The sequence below is a fragment of the Ischnura elegans genome, chromosome 8 (assembly GCF_921293095.1).
Source record: "Ischnura elegans chromosome 8, ioIscEleg1.1, whole genome shotgun sequence".
NCBI lineage: Eukaryota > Metazoa > Arthropoda > Insecta > Odonata > Coenagrionidae > Ischnura > Ischnura elegans.
The window spans coordinates 83,060,907-83,086,863 of record NC_060253.1 but is presented as its reverse complement, the minus strand read 5'-3'; the positions used below and the strand labels follow the sequence as shown (position 1 = coordinate 83,086,863).

The following is a 25,957-nucleotide window of genomic DNA, read 5'->3' as shown; positions in this document are numbered from 1 at the left end:
CTATATTTTGACTCAACACACTTACTGATGTGACTGAGGTACCTATTAAGTAAATTATTATAATATGAATATCAATTTGATCTTACAATACCTTCAAATGATCTTCAAAACAGAATATCATCGATAGGTAAGAGTCAGGAGCAGCCTTGAACCATTTATTCCGTATAGCTTGTGCTTAAGGCACGGGAATGAATATCTTCTCCAGGCTTTTGTTTCGACGTCGAGATGAAATTTGGAACAAAAAATCATTTATAATTCTATTTTGGATTCATGTTTTCGGTACTAGACGACATTTTTAGGAAGCAAACTCCACCGATTCCCGGAAACTCTCGCCGCGCTAAAGAAGGCGACGGAATACAGCGATACTCCACTGGTGACTACTGCCTTGTGACGTCACATCTCAATCAAGATGGAGGCACTGTGTTTCAGCGCAACATGAAATTTTCCGACTTTCAAAACGTTTTAAAGTGCATACCCCAGATGCAGAAAATAAAAGTGACTATACTAATGTTTCTTTTTTAGGCTAAACTTTCAAATTCAGCAATAAAAAAAAATTAGTGCACTTCCCTATTACAAGAGGTCGCACATCCATTTCACATTTTTTGTAGCAATGAATACTATAGTTTGTGATTATCTTCATCCAGGGTTGGGTCTATCCAAATGGGGGAATGAGCCAAAACTCCAATGATGTAACCAACTCATGAAAAGAGGACAAGCAACTTTCGTACTCTTTTATTATCAACTAACGAGAGAATGGATAAGAAGGTAGACATGATTTTCCATCTTAAATTGTCTTCGCCTACCATCTAAAGAATTGTTTTAATAACTAGTGGTTTCAGATATTCATTGATATGAAAGGAAATTTTGATACTCTCAGCTGCTCAGTTTTTAATATAGACAACAAAGAACAAAATCGCCCCACAGTAGTACACACAACTGTTTTAGGCTGTTGGCAATAATGTGACTCGAAGTTGTATATGCTAAAACTAGAGGTTTAATCCACGCCACAAGTTTCATTATTGCGTACTGCAAAAATATGGCAGTGTTTATTGTCACGCTGCTAGTTTCTTCTTTTGGGTTTAAGTTCATTACTAAAAACTTAAGTTATATGTCTCTGAAAAGCATGTAGATTTAGATAGTGGGGGATCCAGAATAAGGACAAGGGGGTATAGGTGGTGGGGATTTGGAGGTAAACTCCCAGCAGCAGTAGGGGTCCGAACAAAATTACCATTCTATCTAATGCAAATTATAGCTCCCTCAGCGCATCTCTGGATCCACCATTGATTTAGACTCCCACACTTACGTGCAAAAAGTCTATTTAGAGCCAATGGGTAAATTTTTTAGAGGATTTGAAAGAGATTTTTAGGAGAAGACATAAATAGGCACGTATAACTCCGTAGTGGGCATACTATGAGAAAAAACACTCCTTCTAATATGAACCTTCATAAGATATTCTAAAATTAAGATACATTCTATAAAGAAGGCAGGGTAGATGCCTTACAGAAGAATACAAAGCACACCACACAATATGAATAAGACTACTAGAACTTAGTAAGCTAGCTCTTAGAAAGCAAGCTAGCAACTGAGCTACTCCTATTTTCCAAAAAGCCAACTAAACATTTAAAGCCATTATCCCTTGATCTGTTGCAAATATTAATGAAAATTAACTCTTGTCAGTTTCTTTCTTTAACTGTTCTCACTCACAAATTGTTTCCCTTCAGAGCTGCATGGTGAAGGACATTGAAGCCCCTCACATTTTTCAAGGTGAAGTCCACACCAGGAACACGGCACAGCAACCTGATAATTTCTAGGCTCTCTTTGCTAATGGCATCATGCAGAGCTGTATCACCATATGAATCCTGAAAAAAAGGCAGGCATTTAACCCCTTGCTTTAATTTTCTTAAATATTTATACACGTACATAGAGATGGAAAAGAAAACCAACACATGACTTTAACAGTGGGGTAGAGTGGAGATGGAATGGTGACAGAAAACACATGTTAAAATTTCACCTCAACTAGGAATCGACCACGGACTATCTGCTTTCCAGGCAGATGCTCAGACCACCAAGTTACCAAGATTATTCTTAAACCTGAATCACACGCTTATTTTTTTCCCTCCAGAATGATATCTCAAGCGAAATTTCCTCTACGCTAGCTTAAGAGCAATCAATCATACACAACATCTTCAAAAGATAAAGATTCCTCACCTGTACATTGACATTGCATTTATATTTCAGCAGAAGGCAAACACATTCCAAATACTGCTTGTTAACGGCCACATGGAGAGCTGTGCACTGGCCTTTGTTGATAGCATCCACATTGGCTCCTCTCGACAGCAACAGCTCCATGATTTCTGGCTGGTTACTGGGGAAATATACATTACATTTTTTTCATAAGTAGCCACAATCTAATCCAGTGTAAGTGATGGACCAAGTTACGCAATAAATTGGATGAGAAAAAGAATCAATATAAACTTGTAAAAATAGCAAGTAATACAGTATTTCCACTTAATTTTTCCAATAACAGGGTGTGGAGCCAATCAAATGAGAAAAATTCATGCATAATTCCCGGATTTCCAAGTAAATTTGACAAAATTCCAGGTTGTTCTTAAGTGATTACTGAGATAGATAAGAATTTTTACCACCCACATTTTTTCAATGCATTTAAATGATATTATAATTATGTAGTATTTACAAGGACAAGGAATACGTTAGTTAGCACACGTATTTAAAATTTAACTTTATTCAATGCAAGCCAAGACCCTGCTTCGACCTAAGAAGTAGATGTTCACGTCACCTGACATTCTATTCTTAATGTTTTTTAAACTTATCCGAGTCTAGAGTGCTATAAATTTCAATTCCGTTTTCTTGTCTGACATTCCACATTTTGCTGTGGCTGAAAAAATTGTACCAACAAAAGGACACCACATACCTTGCTCCGCCTTTTGGTCCGAAGTGGTTTTCATTTTTAAATTGGAAGTTGATCACTATAAGTAATAAAAAAATAACATTCTTGTGCACACCAACCCTTGCTAGTGTAGTCGTCATATATCTGCGTTCAAAATTACACTGCTTAATTACCTAAACTCCATTATGATGGTAAAAAATTTCTCTCACGCATATGCTTGCTGCAATGAAAATTTATGAAAACATTGTCGCCGTATGACCAAAATGAAGACTACAATATATACTGCTGTGACTAAGCCCCAAATCCAGGACCCTGGTTGGGAGTTGACGACGCTAACCGTTACAACAACTGACCCATCTGTGGTGAGTCGTGCTATTTTGGAATTATATAATGCTTGTTAAAGGTACCGCATGAAAATTAATTAATAACAGCCAAACTGAGGCCCATTCAATGGAAACCACTACTGGTTCAGATGTGTGTTCGCCTTTCCGAATGTCATAAAAAATACGTTCATCGAAAAAGGCGGAGCAAGGTACGTTGTGTCCCTTTGTAAGTTTAATTATGACAAAAACAATTTTGACTAGAAAATGGATGTTAAACAGGCAATTTTTTTTTATTTGAAATGAATTTGAAATAAAATATTTTGAAATTTACTGGTTGGAGCAAAAATTCATGAATAATTCATGCATAATTCTAGGGACTAAAATTTCACGCACAACAGGGTGGTTTCCTATTATTTTTTATTGCCTAAATCAAAAGATTATTGATCCTGGAGTACATATTTCACACTTTTAGATTTTTAAATGACGATATCTATTTTTCGCGATTAAATGAAAAGTGAAAATTTTCAAGTATGAACGCATAAGTATGAATGCCGGGAAATCTCTCCGTACGTCGTATTTCTGGTTCCCCCTCCCACCCGGTGAGGTGACCTTGAGGCGAGGCTTAGCGCTGATACGACGCAGGCTGCTAGCGGGTAGCTGAGTACCCTGCTGGCTGGTAGCGCTTGGCTTAAATAAGGATTATTAATACCTTATCAAACGAGGAAAACTTTCCGACCTTAGCCAGTTTTAATAAGTGACTATTAAGACATGTTTCCCTGAGCTCTGCGCCTCATGCATGCATTGGTAACCTCAGACGATGCATAACTCCTATCTTCTCCTATAGAAACTAGGTCCCTGTGACGTCACGTGGAGTGGCATCGCATGAGCGCCAATCTGGTCCTTTTCAAATGAGGATAAAAATGGACCATTGCCATTCGTTTAAACCGACATTCCTAAAACGAAATAATTTGTATATTATGAATAGACTAATGGTGGGTAACGAATCGCAATCAATGCCTTTCGTTTTCTTTGATGAAGGAAACTACCCTATTGCCAGTTTTACCAGTTGCTGGACACTCTGAATAATTAACTCCCAATAGAAATTCCCATATTAAAAGCCATTAGTAGGCTTGAGGAGAGGGGGACTGAGCTCAAGTAGCGCTACCTTGTTGATCACTTTGGCTAAGAGGGAATAGAAAGGGCACATCTTACCAAATAGAAAATCATGCAGAATTCACTTTGAAAACAAAAAAATCTTAACACTACCTTTTTTTACAAATCTATAACATTCTGGTATTTATAAAAAAATCATGCAGAATTCACTTTAAAAACAAAAAAATCTTAACACTACATTTTTTTACAAATCTATAACATTCTGGTATTTATAAAAAAATCATGCAGAATTCACTTTAAAAACAAAAAAATCTTAACACTACCTTTTTTTACAAATCTATAACATTCTGGTATTTATAAAAAAATCATGCAGAATTCACTTTAAAAACAAAAAAATCTTAACACTACCTTTTTTTACAAATCTATAACATTCTGGTATTTATAAAAAAAAATGTAAACTTTTTTGTTAAAAACAAAGAGTGCCGTAACTACAAAACTAGATCTGGTGACAAACTTCATGTATTACCGAGAAATACAAAACTCTGCAGTGATGGTCCTTATTATAAAGGAATAAAATTGTACAACATTTTACTACAGAGTATTAGGAATGCTACACCCCTTGGGCAGTTTAACCCTTAGATGCACGCTAAGCGGGGATTTTGCAGCATTTTTCAAAAATTCAAAATAGCGCGTTTATTGCGCATGGATCACTGGTGGTACACTTTGGTATTCTATTTCTGTACTTTTCCCTCTACCAAGAACATATGTTTGCGTCAATGTGACGACCCACTATTGCATTAGAATCTTACAAAGTGAGAACGACGACGACTTCGTGTGATTTGCCGCTAGATGGCGTTCACACGATACTAAGGAACTTCTGATAATCTGTCGCTACCGTGGAAACTTGGAAGCATAATTCTTTTTTCAATAATATATTAATATGTTGTTTCGTATTTATTATATTTTTTGTGAGCATTTACATTATTATTTTGTTATTATTATTATTTGTAAAATTTATCTCAACCTCAAACCACAAGTCGTAATTTAAAAATTTCATCTTCATACTCAAATATGAATTACATTGGCGTAAAAATGCATTATCTACACTTAACTAGTGACCGAAAAATAAGTTATGCACGCTTTTTATTCCACCTGCGTCAAAAAATGTCATGAATGTCATTACAGAGACAGTGATGGCCAATAAGGATGAAAAAATTAATTTTATTTATAAAGTTTGTTATTTTTATAATTTTAATGATTGCATTAACATTTTGGCATATCCATTTCCTTTTTTTGTGTGTGTTTTTTGACTAGATAGTGCATAGAATATCGTCTGCAATTCCTTCAGAAAAATTAGTCTAAGTATTTATCAAGACGTTTGCATATAATTATGCAATATTTTTGTTTATAAATGAATGGAAAAATATTTAAAGTGCTTTTATTTATTAAAATTTACCCAAATATGTTAAAACACCCTCAAATTTGAATGTATATTTGCGAAAATCAAAAATGTAAAAGTGCGGCAAAAAAGCCACAAGCGTGCACTGACACTATACTTGCAGGTGCGTGCACCTAAGGGTTAAAAGGAAACAAAAAAACCTACTTAGTGAAGTTTTTTATACTGTAGATGAATTCTTTCAAATCCGCCTATGATTGGATGCATAAAATGAAGGAGAAACAAATTGAACTTGTCCCATGAAAAGTTACCCAAAAGCCGAGTAGTGGAGTGCGGTGTCTCCGTCGTCATCTGTCACTTCCAGCACAGCGCCAGCATTAAGCAGCAACCTCACTAGGTCAATGTGCCCTTGGTGGCAAGCCACCTGCAGACATGTCTTCCCGCTGCTCTTCTGATCAAGCTGCAACACAAGCAAAGACAAATTCAGTGAAATAATGCATTTATGCACACATTCACATGCCCCCATACACACCCATCAGATAAAATATGGAAGTGAGACTAACTAGCACTAAGACTACAAAAGTCTGCTTCATAACAACCAAAGAATACAGGGCATTGTGCACAACCTGACCTATGGCATTATGGCCTCTTGTCTACATTATAACACAACTCTGAAAACTGCCTCGATACACATGTGTCTAAAGGTGCTACGAACTAGAAGTAAAATTAATTTAAAAGGTACTTCAACGCCATGAGTCATTTTGCACTGCCTCTCATATATTTACTTGTTCCATATTTTTATTCATCAATTCCTCTCTACATCTATACACTATTGAAGAGATTTAACTATTTCAAAAAATGTATTACGCGTCAATGTTTCATTATTATATCCTAAAATATACTCCAGCAGAGTGCTTGTGTTTTCAGAACAAAAAAATGTACTGCTTACACTCGGGAAGGATATGCCTCACTGTCAGCAGCAAATCACAGGTACCACCACTGGGCAGTAATTTTTCTTCCGTGAAAAGAAATGAGCGTGAGTGTGGTGTACCTGATTCTTAAGTGCATTACAGCTACCTCTGACAATCTAGAAGGATATCAGCAATTAATCTACATAAGAATACTAAATAATTAGGGTGCACATTGTGAGAAATTACACAAAGTTCGACCTAGCATTTGGAAAAACGAATTCCTTCAGCAATCCACCTGACAAAATTTCTCTTTTAGTACGTTTTCTGGCGTACTTCGAAGTGTACTGTGGCTCCAAAATGATATTCTCCCTTTCACTCTGAAAGATATGTTCTTCATTGCTAAAGAAATATGAGCCTTAAACTCATCTAAGTATCCAATCTAATCCAAGAAATACGTAATACGGCTGATCAGAAAGATAGCATTTTTTCGGGGAAGCCTATCTCATTAAAGAAAAAAGTGGTGGCATTTTCTCGAAATAAGAATGATAGATATTGTTTCCCACACCATGAACTTTGTTGAAGTTTCTAACAATCTCTGCAAAGAGACTTTGTGCCCTTTCAACTGCCCTTTGTCCTGCCCTGTGAATCTGAGGGCCCTTTAATCTAAAAAAAGTGAAATTTTTATAGTCTAGTTTTCAATCATAGCTTGCTCACAGATATAATTGTTAAGGCAATCATGCTGAAAAGTAGCCAAATGGTGCCTATTTTTTACGCTACGAAATAATTTGAATCATTCAAGTTTTCCTCTATTTATGGGCCATTCACGGTTGAAAAAACACATGCCCTTGTATTTTCGTGAAGGGAGCCCATTTATGAAATGGTTTTAGTTATGAAAAGTTTTTTGGTGCTCTGCATGTGCAGCATAAGGCAATGATGCTAATGGTCTAGGACAACATCATCATGACTTCAAACGATATAGTTTTTAAGTCAGGACCAATATTTTGCCCCAGCAATGATCCGCTGTTTTCATGATCAAAGGGCACAACAGTCTCCTTGAAACATCCGCTAATCTGAATTACTTCCACTCCTATTTTATATTTAAATTATGGTCCTACCTGAAGTTTATATCAGTATCTCCTAGCCAATATATATACAGACAACCATCTAGAGAATTGAGAAATAAAGACTATTCAGTTCTGATTGCTCTTTTATTTCATTTTAGATACACTGATGACATAATTTGTCCATGGACTGAGAGTCAAAGACAGCTTGAATTACTTATTGATATTCTAAATTAAGTCACTCTAATGCAATAAATACCCCTTCCCTTAATACCAGCTCCTTCTCCGTAATCACCTCAAGGGCCCATTAAGAGCCCTTGCATTTCGATTCTCTCATAAATTCTCATCACTGTATCCCAACTCAACAAATTGAACTGGCAGTGCCAACCTGCCTGTTCCACAGACAGGCTGACTCCGCCGCACAACCGGTCGTTGCCTTGTTGCCTATCGTTGTGGCAATGTCACCTGTCACAGTGTTGCACATTTTTCGCCTGCAACTTTACGTAATGTCGAGCTACAGCACTGGGACCACGTCTATAACAAGTGCGCAGAGATTCTGCATGGAACGCATACTATGCGATGTATTTTCGATAACATGCATTGTGCCATGTGAGCACAAATTTTCTTTTCTCATGGCATGCTAATACGGGCGAGAATTTTTTGTTTGTATTCAATGCCACCACACCACTTCGACCCAGCCACGAATTACCTTCCTACTGCTGTGATGTGATGAACATTTGTTGCCCAAGCATCGCTCTATCTTCCGTCGGCAGACTGCATTTTATTTTTGCATTCAATGCACTTCGACTCCAATTCATGATTTCACTTCCTGCGCATAGTTTACTTTCGAGGCAGACAGACTAACTTGCTACAAACTTAACCCCTTCAACTTCAATTCATTTTCAGAATATTGTGCTCCTATCCTCTAATTATTTTTTTTTCTGAGGTTACTTTCAAATGGAATGCTACGTAATGAAATGATAATTTTTAGTTTGTAGTCAACAGAGAACAGTGAAATAAAAAGTGATTATTACTTCATATGGTTAAGTATCTACATAAATTATTAAACTTTCAAAATATTTAAATTGTTCCCCAAAATAGTGCTAAAATTATGAAAATTTGATGACAAACTAAACTCATCATTGTGCGATTTGGTATGGAGAGATTATGATGAGCTAGACTTGTCATTTCAGTGCACGGGGTAAATAAACAGTGTGTCCTCGTTTAATGTCATTTCGTCCATTTTGTTCATGTTTTTTCACGATAACGTTGTCCAAAAATTGAAACCCTTGATCATTCAATGTCCTCAGTGCTTCGCAATGACATTGTTCAAATTATGTGCGACCAAAAAAAAAAATATGAATAGCGAATAGGACACCAGCGCATCCGATGCGATTGATGATTTTCATTCCACAGAAAAGATTGGCGGGTATAGGGTATGTTAAATCTTCATCTGAGCGAATAATTATTGCCTCATCATCAATAGGGTGGTTTCCTATTATTTTTTTATTGCCTAAATCGAAAGATTATTACTCCTGGAGTACGTATTTCACGCTTTTAGATTTTTAAATGACCATATCTATTTTTCCCGATTAAATGAAAAGTGAAAAATTTCAAGCGCGCGAAAACGCGACGCATAAGTATGAATGCCGGGAAATCTCTCCGTACGTCGTATTTCTGGTTCCCCCTCCCACCCGGTGAGGTGACCTTGAGGCGAGGCTTAGCGCTGATACGACGCAGGCTGCTAGCGGGTAGCTGAGTACCCTGCTGGCTGGTAGCGCTTGGCTTAAATAAGGATTATTAATACCTTATCAAACGAGGAAAACTTTCCGACCTTAGCCAGTTTTAATAAGTGACTATTAAGACATGTTTCCCTGAGCTCTGCGCCTCATGCATGCATTGGTAACCTCAGACGATGCAAAACTCCTATCTTCTCCTATAGAAACTAGGTCCCTGTGACGTCACGTGGAGTGGCATCGCATGGGCGCCAATCTGGTCCTTTTCAAATGAGGATAAAAATGGACCATTGCCATTCGTTTAAACCGGCATTCCTAAAACGAAATAATTTGTATATTATGAATACACTAATGGTGGGTAACGAATCGCAATTGTTGCCTTTTGTTTTCTTTGATGAAGGAAACTAACCTATTATCTGTACATTTTTCTGTTTCTAACTGAAAAACATGTCCACAAAGAGGAGTGGCGATTCTGGTGGTTCTTCAGATGTGAAGAAAAATGGAAAACAGTGAGGTTAGAACAAAAACTAGACATTATTAAAAGAAGTGAAGAAGAACTGCAATGTCTGTTTAAAGTAACAGCTCTAATTTGTGGCCTCCTTGGATTCTCACACAGGAAATTCTGGATTCTTAACAAAGAAATGGATTGTTAAGAACCAATAAAATTTTTTTACATTGTTTCTTATGGGAAATACTGCATCATTTAATGTAGTTTTGCTTAGTGTCAAGTTTTTCAGGAATGAATTAACAATATTAAACAAGGACTCACTGTATGTGGGTCGTTTCAGGGAATTTAACAAATTGAATCCTAACTCACTTCCTAATCTCTTCTTTTTAACACTCCTCATTCTTTTCTATGAAAAGCTGAAGGACATTGAACACAGTACAGGACAATAAAAATCCTAACTTTGAAAAAGTACAAATGTATTCATCAATTAAATATGTATCGGCCACCTAGAGGTCAGGCTAGTGCTGGTTGTCTCACAATGAAATTTTTATCCATAGACCATAAAACATCCACTTTACACTTAGTTTCATTCAAATTCTCTACATTACCATGTTTGCAATTATGTTCTGCATCATTGGAAAGATCCATGCTACTCATTAGAACATTTTACATTTCACAACCCTTGTAGAGATTCAAATAAATATCATCATTTTATACATTTATATAACAAAACTAACATCTTACAAGCTTTCAGAATCACCTATTTATTTTTGCCATTACCATTTTGCCAAACAGAATGGACAAAAGCAGACAATTAGTTCTGCATGAATAAAAAAAAATTACAATGGATAGGAAATTTAAATAGCATGCAACCACTCACGGAAAAAGGAAAAAACACAAGTCTTTTCATTGGAAAATCAATCAGATTTTCCGATATAATATTTCAAACTTGAAACCAATTAAATCAGATCAGAGTCTGGTTAGATTCGGAATATATATGGAATTGAAGATACTGAACTTATAGGATTCAAGGAAAAAATTGAGAACATTATGCAGTTATATTCCATATCTGTTCCATACATTCTACCAGTTCCAGATCTGACTTAACCAATTTCAGACCCTATTTTGATTGGAAAATGGCAGATTTTTTTTAAGAACATATATACTAACCATATGGTTAGCAAAAGAAATACTGTGCAAATAAGAGCATGCCATTCCTTTTTACTATTTTGTAGTCTTATACAGTTTAATTATTTCTTCAACCTGTTTTGGTGCCTTTCTGAATCATCAAGGTTTACATGAATCTTTTTATTTAGATTAACAAGAAATATCATTTTCAATGTGCAGTTAATATTAATCTAGAATATCAAAAAATAAATAATATAAAGGTACAGGAATAAAAGAAGAAATATTGTAAAAAAATGAATAAAAAAATCATTAACCTTAAACAAATTTTAAATTGATAACAGAGCATGATATAAAGGGGCTGGTTGAATTTATTTCAATGGGAATAAGAAATATTGATGTAAAAGCTATTCTAAATTGAATGCCATCAAGTTCTACAAAGTAAATACCAAAGCTGTAAGACATAAATTCCATTTAAGTTGGATCATACTACAGGCATAAAAAAAATGAAAACTTAACAGCAAGGAAAGGCCAGTGAATTACCTCTCATAATTATTCTGCAAAAAAGAAAAGTTGTAACCCTGTATGACATCAATTAAGAATGTAACTAGCCCTTTGAGGTACTCACCATTTCAGGGAATTTGAGAAGAAAATCCCTGACCACAGTCAAATGACCCTGAGCCGCCTCCCTCACTAACATATCGATGCTGGTGCTTTCTAACTTCTTTTCAAGGAGGTTTGACAACAATGATGCTAACGGATCTAGAGTGGGGTGGGGTGTCATCCAGGGAGCAAGGCCAAGGGGTCAGTCAGGCACAGGAGAAAGAGAGAGGGAGAGAAACAAATGGACAACATGAGGATACATACAAAGGGAGGGAATGAATCAAATGCATCAGTGACAAGAAGAGGGAATTTTACAAAGTCCCTCATCAATTGCATTCCAAATTACTCACACCTACAGACTAATACTTTGCAATAAGTAAAATGATACACATAGAAATAAAGAAATACTGCTAATCTCTAAGGTCAAGGAAATCACCAAGTCACACACACAAATCAACAACTAATAAGATCAAGCAGAAGCAGGGTAAACTAATTTTCTTGATGGCAGTACTTGAAATAGGATAATCAAAATGGTGAGTAGATGCCAATGATGAGTTAATGTGATGGTATCTGGAATAACTTTGTGGAATCTATAATTTATGCTGAACCAACTAGAAAAACCATGTACATTTCCACAGGATGATGCACTTCACGGCCATGGTTTCGTCAATCAGTGATGTGATGCTGACTGTTTGACGAAACAACGCAGTAAAATACATCGTTCGGGGGAAGTGTAGAAAGTTTTTCTTCTTGGTTCAGCATGAGTGAGTTCACTTGATTGATTTATTTTAGACTGATTGAAACAAGTGACTTTGTATGCAGTCTTGCACATGGTGCAAATCTATATACATACACCAAGGACGAAGTTTGCCATGAAAAAATATTTGAGATAAGTACGACGTAGATTATGCAGTTCACCCCCCTGCTGCTAGAAGGTGAAGTGTGTACCTGCAGATATTTTGCAACAGTGCATTCCAAAATCGGGGTGGCAGGAAATATTTTCAGCTAAAAACCCATTATGATAGCACTTACTTCGATGTTACAGATTGCACTTTAACACTAGCATCTGGATGATAAAGAGTGTTACTTTTGGTGAGATAATAAATAAACAAGTGTCACACTTCGAAGCCTGTGTCGCATCGATTGGATTCATGATTTAAAAACTCCACATGATTTCTGAGGACATTGAGTCCACTTTCTCACTTAATCCAAACTTGCTTTCATAAAATCATAATCTAAAGCTAGTCATCCTGCTCTCCAAAAAAACTTTTCATTATCTTAAGAATAGTAGAGTTGGTATTAAATTTTGTTTCAATGAAAATGAAAAGAAACTGATAGCAAATAATGGACAGGAATATAATGTAAAGAATATAAAGCAATGGGTCAAAAATTAAATTGATTTAACATTAAATGCAATGATAATGAATGCAAGAGGGCATAAAACACACTCAAGTGAAACAATCAATAAAAAATGTGAAATAGTTTTAAAAAAGACTTCAAAAAGGTGCCACGGACGATATACACAACACTACTGCGAGCACCACAGCCTTTTCACTCAGCCAGATCTGAGCATCATCTATAGATGATGACAAAAAAATCTTAAATAACATAAATATTTCTTAAGCATAATGACTTATTTCAATCACTTCTGATAAAATATAACACTTCTCAGCCTAAATGATGACAAAAAAAATTCGGATCACACCTAAGTTGAAATTTTTACCTTCAGGCTGAAAGTGTTAAATAAAGAAAATGATATCGTAGTAGTATCCTAGCTCGGAAATTAAGTCTTCGGGCTCAGAAAGGAAAGTTAAAATAAAATATGAGTGCCATAGAGACATTTTCATGTACTGATTTCAGGAGGTGTTTCCATGCATAATTGTCAAGGTCACTCTCAATCTTGAAGAGTAAAAAGAAAAGTTGGGCAATAGAGGCTGATAACAATGAGGAAGGGCAATGCTGCCTTTGAAAGTATCTGTGTCTTGAACTGGCTGCATCTAAGTTCCGCTCATCTGTGGCTGGATAATGCACAATGCCAGGAACTCGCATTATTTGCCTGAATGAGCATCCAAGTATCGCGGACAGCGCAATTAAACAGCATGCCCATTTAACTGCATCCCACTATGATAGCCTCATGCAACTTTGTGTTTGGAGCAGTGTCTGGAATATGGCATGGTTCCCACTCAAAGTAAAATATAAAATTCACGGTTTTTTCCAGGTTTTCATGGTCTAGATGTTGTCAAATTCACGGTTTTTAGATAGACCATTTTAGGCAGAACTATTGATCGCGTAACAATCATCGGCCGCAGGTTAACTAAAAATTTAACAAACGCGACATATGCCATGAATGCAAATGCAACAATGAAAGTGCTATAATCTCTTATGATGTCACATACCGTTTGCAAAATTCAGCTCCCGCAATCGGTTGTGAGTGGGAAAATGGAGGGACCAGGGTGCCAGGGAAATTAAGAAGTGCCTGCATTTTCGCCAGGGTTAATGAACACTTTGGTTACCAGTCAATGAGTCATCACGGCACACGGACCAATAATTGCGATTAAAATATATGTGTGGAGATTAATGCATGGACAGTGTCTGTGCATGACTGACCTTGAAACATGATCGAAATATCGATTTTTCTTTTACTCTTTCAATCGTAGCTCTAAAATCAAGTTTGAGAGATTTTTAAGGTAATACAGTGGAACTTGGTTAGTACGTTCCTCCTTAGTACGTTTTCCTCCTTAGTACGACGATTTCTCTCGGTCCCGGTACCATCGGAACAAAATACAGGTAAAAGTATTTGGTTAGTACGTTTGAAAAAATTGCGCTTTCCTGGTTAGTACGCTCAATTGCTAGCCGTGACGCAACCCGCAATTCGTTCTCCAGTATCTTCTTAAGGGGCTGAAAGCTCCGAATTCATGATTTAATTTATTATTACTAGCCATTAAAATTCTTGCATTCGTTCCACATATCTTTCTTCGACCGTGATTTATCCAAATGCATTTCTCAATTTTTATGATGCGATGAATAATAAAATATGGCCATTTATCAGGAATGTCTGACTATGCAAAACTGCAGCCAATGAGAAGCCGCAATTTTCCCCACCCCGAGCTCCTCACCTTCTATTGCCTCTGCAGTGCCCACTGCGCACAAATTTCACGAGTGGGCAATTGTTGCTATTGCATGAGTTATCATGATAAAGAAATGAGTCTTATCCAATTCCCACTTTAGCTAAAGCAGTACTGCACGACGTCAATGCTACGTAGTACGTGCGTATTTGACTACTGCTGCGGGAGCAGACGATGCTCTGGATCTCCATGCGAAGCTTAGCTTAAAAATACTTGATCTCGGCACGAAAGCAGACGACATTAAACAAATTTTAAAAGTAAATTTCGATTGTATAATATAAAATCTTCTTGTAATTACCTCGTAATCTAATAATCTTGCGTGTTATTATGCGATATATCGATCGCTATAACAATCGATATGGCTTTATTCCAGAAGCGCGAATGTGTACGGCTGTTGCCGTAATTTAAGGTTAATATAATTTTGTCCAATTTTTATGATGTTTAAAAACAACCCGTTGACATACTCAGGGTTGTTTTTATATTCTCCGAGTATGCTGTGACAAAAAAGAAATGACTTAGCTATACTTGTCCTCTTTCTATAAATAAATATGGGATAAATTACGGGAGAAAGACGCCGTTTTCATGTAATTGTCTTCGGGAAATCTATGAAACATAGTGATTTTTTATTCACAAGGTATTGTTTTTCAATGTAGCGCCCATTTTCTTTATTTTAAAGGTGAAAAGAGTTCAGGAAGGCGATCCTACGAGAACTACCGATAGTAATTGTAATTGTGACGACTTTTCCACAGATTGCAATTACCCCGACTGCTATTTTTTACTTTCCTCGTTAGCACGTTTTCCTGGTTAGTACGTTCATTTTTTGTGGTCCCTTCAGAAACGTACTAAACAGGTTCCACTGTATATCGCAATTCACGGCTATTTCCAGGTTTTTTTACGGCAGACGAAATTCACGACTTATTCACGGTTTTAAGGTTTTCACGGTTGAGTGGGAACTCTGATACGGTTTCTACTGTCGCACAGTGATTTGATGCTTCTTACCAATTCCAGATGATCCTTGATCTCATCGCTACACATCATGCAAAACGTAGCCACAGACGTGTACTTTTTGTAAACCAGAGCCAAAAATTTTTTTACCAATTAAATTAGCAAAATTATACACAAATATGCAAGTTAATGCAAAAACTGATCTTATTCCTCTATGAAATAGCACCGACATGAAGAAGTGATAATTAAGTGTTAATATGGCTACTGATGGGGTTCATCCTTCACCTTTGGATATAAAGAATAACCTATTTATAGAGGAATTTTTCGAGGATTACGAACACTCTTCAAATTGACCTTCCAATTTTATTCCAGATTCGGATAAAAAAGCTGGATCTGGCCACTCTCGATAACAACTACTACTTTAGCCATTCACAACACATTAAGAAGTATACCCATCACTGTTATTTCATTCCTCAAGGTCACCACAAATTAGAAAAATAAGAAGTAAAAAATAATGCTGGGTGAAATTAGATTTCCTTGACCTCTAATATTACATAAAAATACGGAAGTCAGCTTAACTTTAAAAACATTCTAAGTTCATTCTAACTCCAACGAATTACAATAGGTCAGAAAATATTGCACTGTTACATGCAGTTCATCACATTTAAAACAGAAAGTGCAATACTAGGTACAACGCTTCCTACCAAAGATGAACGAAATAAAAGGGAATCTTTCTATTATTTACAGTTAAGCACTGACCAAGATAAATAAAGCAAGGATTTCAGTGTATTCCTGTTTGTACAAGCATTTAAGCTTTTAACCAGGTGCACAGTTCATCTAGTAGGTAAAAGTGAATGGTAAGGTTTTGAAATACATTTTGAGGGTGATTATCTATTAGGTATATCACCTTCTCATGCTATATGTAAATTTAAACATAGAAGGATATAGTATTTTGGACTGAGAGATATGTCTAATATAAATAATTATGTATGAAATATGTGCAACGAAATATGAATTAATCAAATGGGATAAATGGAATTAATGGATAGTGCAAAAGGTGAGAACAAAAAAATATGGAAAATATATTTTTTTAAACCCTTACTTTTTCGAAGGTGTATTCTGCAAAGAATAAAAGATTGCAACTTAGATAACAACAAAGGCAAGGGAAAAATATCACAATTAAAAGAAGCATAGCATGTAGGCCATTACCAATGCGTATAATTACACAAATTTTCATACAGAAATCTGCTGAACAGATTAAAACATTGCATACATATGGAAGCAGCATGATGGACCAAAAGAATTCCAATTAAAGCACTAAATTATAAAATCATCACTGAATTTCAATCAATGAGTTATGTAAAACCTGGAAAGACTTTAACAGTTGCTTGAGATGACAAGATGGAACAAATACTTAAGTTGAACCACGAAAAATGCAATAATTACAAGATTAATTCCAGTCTGCATCACTGAAGCAACTGGTTGAGTTAAAACGGATAATGGATGGAGTTAAATGATTTTCATACCACTAAGAAAAATTGCATTCATGATATAATTACACACCACCCTATGCCTGAAGTTATTACCAAGGTGCCACAAGGGTTAAAGAGTACCTAATAGCTCTAAGTCACACTTTTGTGAAAGGAGCCATCTTCTCCTTTCACCCTCTATTATAAACAAATAGATTAATAATAAAACAAAAACAAATGCCATTTTTGATCCCTGTAAAGCACTAACTGCCCAAAATTAAATCAAACCATTCATGTATCATTCTCAGGGGCAACCAATTTATACAAATGGCGATAATAAATTCAGTTACCTAATTTCATGTTTTCTTGGATATTACGCTTTTACTTTTACCACTTCTTTTTACATACCGTGAACCGGGTTTCGATGAATTATCATCATAACCCAGGTCGCGCTATGTAAAAAAGAAGTGGTACAGTAGAACCTCTATGTAGTGAACCTCTTTACATCATAAACCTCCATACTTCATACCACCCCTACGGTCCCGTCAGATTTACATGTAAATTTATAGGCAAACCTCTTTGTAGTGAACCTCTTAATCTCATAAAACCTCCACTTATCATACCAAGGAGACAACCCCGAGACAGCCAAACTACCTCCATAGATCATACCCGGACAACAAGAGACCATTAATGTAGCCACGATTACGTACATAGAATGACATTTTCAGCAATAAATGTTTCACACTTATTTTTTTTCACTTTAAACACCTTTAATGTGCTGTAATTTTCACTTTAATCATTAGTTGTGGCCATTTTGTTCCATATGAGAGCATACCTAAGAGTAAATAAGAAAAAAGGTATCCAACTATCCTGATCATTTTAAGTGACTGATGAATTAAGAGAGATCACATTTTTTTCTCTTGAATCATGATAAAAATCATGCGATAGCGCTTGCTTTCTGTTATCATTAAATAATAAATATATGCTCACTAATGCATGCATGTTTGTTTAAACATGTAAATATAATGGTTTAAAAGATGGTAGTGCCTTCATTTCCGAAGGATATGAAAAAAATGGTGCCTATCACTGAAACCTCTCTATAAGTGAACCTCCATACATCAAATTGCCCAAATTTTGGTCTCCTCCATTACGATGTAAAGAGGTTTTACTGTATAAGTAATAGCGTGATATCCAAGAAAACTTATAATGGAATACCACAAAGTTAATAATGATTTTGTGAATTTTTTTTCGGTTAATTTCAACGATATTAGAATCCATAGTTGTAATAAGGCATAAAAAACTATGTCTAAACAGTATGGATAGCTTCTAATGTAGGTTTTTGCGGCGCTCAGGTTTGGAGGAGGCCAAATTTCCACGTTCAGTCCGCATTGTCATTTTGATGGCGACATTTCACCTGCTGTGACGTTGGCATCCTCAGGCCACTGACTTCAGCTTGGCCTGAGGACAAGGAGGAGGATGTCTACTGCACAGTATGTGAAATGGCACCATCAAAATGACAATGCAGACGGAACCCAGAAATCTGCCCCCCTGCAAGTATGGATAGCATTTCCATGTAATCTACATCACCATCGTGTAAAGAAAAATTGTTTTCTATATGAACCAAGAGATTTCGATTTTTGCAAAAATTCAGTGCCTATAATTATTGTTGGTGGTGGTTCTCGGGTATAACTGTGTAGAAAACATTTTCTCTCAACGTTTCACTCCTCCTACTGGGAACGTTATCAAGAGAATGGAAGGAATTTATTCTTGTCCCGAGCTTATATATGTTTTTCGTTACCCATTGTTGACCCGGATTTGAATTTTAGGCAATGGCCGTTGGTCATTATATTGGGCTAGGAACCCTCTCCATATACGGCTGAGGTTATATCCATCCTCCCTATTAAAGTTGTTTGGCCTTTTCGCTATCTCGATGGATTCACGTATAAGACGCGGATGATGTTCTTTTGTCTTCGCCAATACAACGTGGAAGAACATCATCCGTGTCTTATACGTGAATCCATCGAGATAGCGAAAAGACCTAATAACTTTAATAGGGAGGATGGGTATAACCTCAGCCATATATGGAGAGGGTTCCTAGCCCAATATAATGACCAACGGCCATAGCCTAAAATTCAAATCCGGGTCAACAATGGGTAACGAAAAACATATATAAGCTCGGGACAAGAATAAATTCCTTCCATTCTCTTGATAACGCTCCCAGTAGGAGGAGTGAAACGTTGAGTGAAAATGTTTTCTACACAGCTATACCCGAGAACCACCACCAACATAGATAAAAGAAGCTGTGAAAATCTTCAGACGAAAAAAGCCTGTAATTATTATTATTATCATCTGTTTATGGCTCCCTCATCCTTCACTTCCTTCCACTCCGTCCCCACTCCCAAAATTGAAGCGAATCGAGTTTGAAAGCTGAAATTCCACGAAGTGCAAATTTTGAAACCACTATGTTAGTGGCTCCTTGTAAGCCCATATTTCCTTGCTTTCCCATCCTTGTTAGACCGCAAGGGCCACACAGGTAAAGCTTCGAACCTTGGTAAAATTGCCATGGGAATTAAGGAACCCTGTAGGGGTGTGTGAGTAGTCCTTTTTGATCTCTTGAGTTGAGCTCTAACTATCCATGTATATCGAGCTGAGTATGGCAATTTCTGAACCAGACAATATAACAATGCACACCAACCAACATATTATCATTTTGTCCAATCTCCTAATGAATTTTCTATCCTCAATGCTTAGCCTGATGTAAAAAGGAAAATATAATGAGGAATATTGATGGTAATTGAGTCAGAAATAGGATATGAATGAAAATTAATGTCTTAAATTTTTGAGTTCTCGCACATCCCTAAAGCCTGAATGGAAATTTCAAGTCAAATACGCAATCACAATATGAAACATGACCATTTAACAGTGTCATGATGATACTTCAATGAGCAATGTTGACCACTTACTTGGCCTGTCGATTCTTCCCTCGGGATGCGTAGCCATTGTGTTGTTCACTTCCGTAGCAGAGCCAGGCACAAGGCGAACACAAAGCGGATTGAAGGTCCAAGTCTTCCCATCAACACTCACTCGCAAGTCTCCATCACCATACACTCTAATAACTCTGCCAACCATTCCCAAGGCCTGAAAATAGAAAAAAATTAATCATTCTCCAAAAATAAATTGAATGGAAGAAGCAGATACTTTGTGGAGATCCATTACAAGATATCAAGTGTTAATACTCGTCACTTTTCCATATAAAACTTTATTTCACCTGGTGGCAGTATCACTAAGTGGTGGATCCAGGATAGGGACAAAAGGGGGGGTTATAAGGGGGTAATTTCCCAGTAGTATTGCAGGTCCGAACAAAATTACCATTCTATCTCGTGTAGATTGGATACTGAAGGGAGGGGCATATATATGCCACTGGTATCACTTCATATCTAATATTTCGATAAGGATTTTATACATACATGGTAAAAACAGGTCACTCATATTATTTTTTTTTAACTTCAGTGAGTCCATGGTGTGGAAATCTAAAAATTCCCGAGAATTCCAGGTATTCCATGGGAATTGTCATGTTTTCCAGGTTTCTATCAGACATGGGGCGTAGTCCAGTACACGCTCCCAATGCTCCCGCTTCAGACGCTACAGATTCGTGGTCCACTTTCGCTCCTATCGCTCCCAGTGCTATCCTACTGGATCACGGCTGGAGCGATTGTAGCATTTGTTAGTCGTTTGTTTTACTAGTATCGTCTGCTCGGATATTAGATCGTCTGAATTAGGGATTGTTATAGCCCCTTGTACTTTACTTAGCTTGTTAGAGAGGTCAGTAATATAAATGACACAAAGAATATGACCATGGGGTACACCACAAGAAACCTATTTAATATTAGATCTTCATTGGATACCAATATCTGGCACCACAGCAGACCGATGCTTGTACTGAAGATTTTACCCACTGGTTTGCAAATCCTCTAACAACAAGGTGATAAACTTAAACTATAAAGAACAGATCATATGATACATATGAAAGAAGATAAGACTGATTAAATACCTTATTAGAGAAATTTCAATGAAACCAAAAAAAAAGCCTAATTAACTATGAACTCACCTAAAAGCCTGCGTTTAAACGATACACGTACAAGTTAATGCCTGTTTGCGTGAATTATTTTTGTGGACCGAAACGGAACATGTACGAATGTTTGAACCTAGCTAATATAGGTTAAATTTGCCGATCATGCATTTGCACAAGTTGAGTGGTTACACGTGTAACCACTTAACGTGCAACAACGCAACCGTACGGTACATTTCGTGTTCTTTCTCGCGTTCATACATTTAGACTTGTGCGGATTTATGTAGGTGTAAAAAGGCCTTAAGTGGAGTGTCCTTTATACGATTTATCATTTGCACTCATGACATTGTATGACAGTCTCAAAAGCAGTCCTACACTTGAACCAATCTCGTCAACAACGAGCCTTAAGCATAAATGCAATGCGTGTCAACCTGACCTTAAGAAAATTACATAAGTAAAATACAACCGAACATCAATAATTGATTAAACTTCAGTTGAAGATTAGAGGAAGATATCATCATTTAACAGAGAATACAATCTTCATGGGGAAAGCTTGAAGAAAACCTAGGTTGGCCGCCAAAAAGCAACAAACGGAATGCTTTAACTAGAAGTTCACGTACCCTAACCTAAGAAGTCATATTCTATCTCAATTTCACGCAATATCAAGTTCAAATAACTAATAATTGATCTAAATAACAAATAAATCAATATAACTTACAAAATTAACATAATTCTTATGTAACGGACGGAATGCTTCGACCGGAAAGTTCACTCACTACATGTCTTATTAATTTCGAATAGCCATTTTCTATCTCCCCTTCTCGCTAGCTCAAGCTTAAACCACTAATAATTAAATAATATTATATATAATTAATTATCACAACAAATTTTATAAGATATCTTGGTCTTGCCGCTCAATTTCTTGCCGCCCGATCTGGCCCGTGGCGACTCTGAATTGTGAAACCATTGAGTTACAGCCATTTGCCTCACCGTAATATCCCCCGAATAGTTCTTTAACCATTTGTTTTTAGCATTTACTATCCAGGCTCTCTTAGCGACTTCTTCCATCAACTCCAAATGGTCATATTATTGCCGGCCAGGTCCACAATTGTTATGAACACCATTTTCTTTTGCCTTCCTTCCCGTTCAAATTCGCGCTGAAAACCGGTTCGCTCCAGCCGCCCGACCTATTTCTTGGGAGCGTTTGTAGCGAGAGAGAAGCGAATATAGTGACGTCATGCGTGACGTACGAGAGCGCCACGGTAGCTTTTGTAGCTTCTACTGGACCACGCAAAGACTTGCTCCCAGTGCTTCGGAGCACTGGTAGCTTGTACTGGACTACGCCCCTAAACATAAGCTTGCTATATCCACTGAGAGGGAAGTTTGCTATGAAAAAAACATTTGGCTTAGCTACAATTCAAAACTGGATTTCCCAATTGCCAGTCAGGTGTGCTAGCCAGTTACACCACCAAGCCATCTTCTCAGAGCTATAGGTTCAGGACTTCTGGAGGGGTTTTACCACGCAAGGTGTTGACAAAATAGGTCCACTCTGTTGGACACATGCGATGAAAGTCATGCTTATTAAGACACTGTCAGAGAAAGAAAACCCTATTTTGGCTTGGTGGTGTAACTGGCAAACATACCACAATCAGGAAATCCAGTACGTTCAATGGTGTCAGGCTCAACTTTGTGGAAGTTGAAGTTCACAAATGAAAAAACAACTTCGTTTTCTTCCACTAATTTATTTTGACGGTACGACATGTTTCGACCTTGAGCGGTCATTTACGAGTACAAAATTTTGTCAAAAATCGGGTAAATTTATACCAGGAAGGGACTTGAGAAGGTTGGAGGGGGAAGTGGCTGTTAGGAGTGGGAGTAACATTACCCCCACCCTCCCCCCCCCACTCCTAACACCCACTTCCCCCTCCAACCTTCTCAAGTCCCTTCCTGGTATAAATTTACCCGATTTTTGACAAAATTTTGTACTCGTAAATGACCGCTCACGGTCGAAACATGTCGTACCGTCAAAATAAATTAGTGGAAGAAAACGAAGTCGTTTTTTCATTTGTGTTGTTGAGGAAATCCAGGTTCGAATCCTGGCTAAGCCAACACTTTTTCATGGCAAACTTCATCCCACGTGTATATGAATTTACACCCATGCACATGACCGTGTACAAAGTCACTTGTTTCATGCAGTGCTGCAAGCATTGCTGGTTAAATGTAGCTCATGAAGTACATATGTCCGTTCAAATCAAATCAAATGTCCATTGACCAGTTCCCTTTCACCCAAGGCAGGGCAATATTCAAAATGTAGTTCCCCAAGCGATGCATAATCTCCTCCATTTCAAGGTCAATGTGTCCATTACATAGAAGGTGCAGGGTATGTTTCTCTCAATATTTCTCCCAACGGCATAGGACCTCATTCTTCACCTTTCAAATAGCATCACGAGAAAATTTTTTACATGCCAGCTATTGCCGCTTTAGGTATAGGATGCAGAAAACTAAATGCTTGTAGCTAGTATATTTTTCTACACATAAACCAACGTCTCTGTTAAAGTTCTTTCAATTGTGCCGTCGGTAGCTTCAGGAATGTACAGTGGAACCTCGTTAAAGCGAGTACGGGCTATAGCGAGACCCCCGCTATTACGAGAGATAGCCAATGCACCGTCAATTGACCCAATAATAAGGATGTTAAAAATTTCGTTTTTACAAGGCCCTTTTGATGTTGGCTCTCGCCATAGCGAGGGTTTCACAGCCGGAAAAACTTACACCAAGACTCCTTATTCTCTGTAATTGTTAGCGATCTGTTAGAAATGAAATTAATGGAGTGCGCAGTCTCAAATTTATGTGGTAAACTGTCGTTCAATAAATAAGTAGTTAATTTTGGTGAAAATATTGTGGCATTAGCATTCGCGAATGCTTGATCTTCTTTTGTTCCTTGGGCGGCAGAAAGCAGTCGTCAGGATACCCGCACGTCCATGAGTTGCATGAATAGAAAGCATTTGATGGAACACGTAATGGCCAAAAAAACACCAAACACGTCTAAGCGAGAAAATAAAAATAAAGGAGTAATATGAGGTATATTGGCTATTATTTGCACCACCTCCGGTAAAGCGACAATTCGCTATAGCGAGTGTTTATTGGTGCACCGTGGGGTGTCGTTTTATCGAGGTTGCACTGTATTAAAAAAATTCACGGACAGTCACCCTCCGATCTTTGAGCAGCTCATCGTTGAACTTCTGGACAATCGCATCCAAAACCGGTGGTCTTCCATTCCGTTCTTCATGGTGAACTTCCGTTCGACCCTCATCAGTAGCCCTGCACCATTTGCGGATGTGCTGAATGGACATGCACTCTTCACCATAAACTGCAGCCAGTTGCCATTGAAACTCCACCGGCGGTATCTTTCGTGGAGAAATGGGATAACTACTCAATCCTCACACTTAATGGGAACGGGGAACAACACTTTCATTGTTGACGGTCGCTAAGCCAATAATGAGCGACACAGTGAATCATGGACTGGCGGACTCGAGGACAGGGGAACCACTGCACACAACACAGTTGTGGGATTTAGCCTAGCACCTTCCCTGAACATTGTAGCTCATTGGGAACCTTACTTTTAGTACAACCCTCATATAAAACAACAAGGGATGAAACCTAATAGATGATGTAACAATTTTTCATGACAGAGCGACAATAATAAAGTTGGGAATAGACATATACTTACACTCCTCATGACATCAATCCATTCTCCATGATTCTTCTGCAGCTCCTTCACTTTGTCAACGTCAGAGATAACTCGAACAACATCACCCACGGCAAATGAGTAGACTTTGGTGAGCGCGGCAGGATGAAATGTCCAACGGTTGTTGCACCCTTCGTACTGCACCCGAATGTCTCCCTTCTCTGTCACTCGGTGCACAGTTCCGAATTTCCCGATATACTATAAACAAAGGAAGAATTTAGCAGAAGTACTTGCACCAGCACTACTGTCGGCGTCAAAATGATGCGCCGCTGTACTTTGCAAATTTATATCTGGAGTTCAGTGCATGCCATAATAATGGATTATAAGTCATTTTATAGGAAATTTTATTCTAAATTCGGATATATTTTTTGTTTTACGAAAAAATCAAAAATGTAGACATGTGAGTGCAATAAATGACTCTGCACACCGTAAAATTAGCCGTTTTGTCAACTTCATGAACTTTGTAACTCAACCTAGGGAAAACTACAACGTTTACCACATTCATCTTCCATAATAAGTTGCAAACATTAATTTAGACTAATAAAATGGCTTTTGTATATTTTTAAAATGCATATTTTGTTGTGAAATAACGAAAATGTTTAAACATTATCTAGTCCTCAAGTTTACCCCGAAAGAAAAAATAAAATTGATAAAAACACTTCTTTATTTATTTGCAATTTCTCTATGATCCATAATCTATAAAAATATTGATATTTGTGAATGTTAACATCTTCTATTAATGTCATGTTGCCAAACGGGGCCACCCCAGAACAGTGCCGGTTACCGGGAAGCAAAGTTTTGCGCGCAAGACTTGGCAATGCAGCATTCGTTTGCTCCAGCGTATTTTTTTAATGCCCATATAAAGTCTATACTACATAAAAATCATGTATTTTCGGATTTACATGGGAAATAAAGAGGTGGTCACAATTCCCGAACTATAAAATGACCAATTTAAGAAGAGAGAGACATTCTTCAACCCA

At 37.2% G+C, this 25,957-nt stretch overlaps 1 protein-coding gene across 1 annotated transcript in view; it reads right to left on the bottom strand.

The window, feature by feature from the left end:
• Positions 1–25,957, bottom strand: part of LOC124163408 (E3 ubiquitin-protein ligase MIB2) — a 74,780-nt gene that overhangs the window by 31,864 nt on the left and 16,959 nt on the right. The window contains exons 7-12 of the mRNA XM_046540293.1: positions 24,960–25,175; positions 20,127–20,301; positions 11,650–11,783; positions 6,052–6,200; positions 2,209–2,365; positions 1,705–1,859 (exon numbers count right to left, since the gene is read on the bottom strand). Of these exons, the coding sequence (XP_046396249.1) occupies positions 1,705–1,859; positions 2,209–2,365; positions 6,052–6,200; positions 11,650–11,783; positions 20,127–20,301; positions 24,960–25,175 (986 nt within the window). The remainder of the gene's footprint in view (positions 1–1,704; positions 1,860–2,208; positions 2,366–6,051; positions 6,201–11,649; positions 11,784–20,126; positions 20,302–24,959; positions 25,176–25,957) is intronic.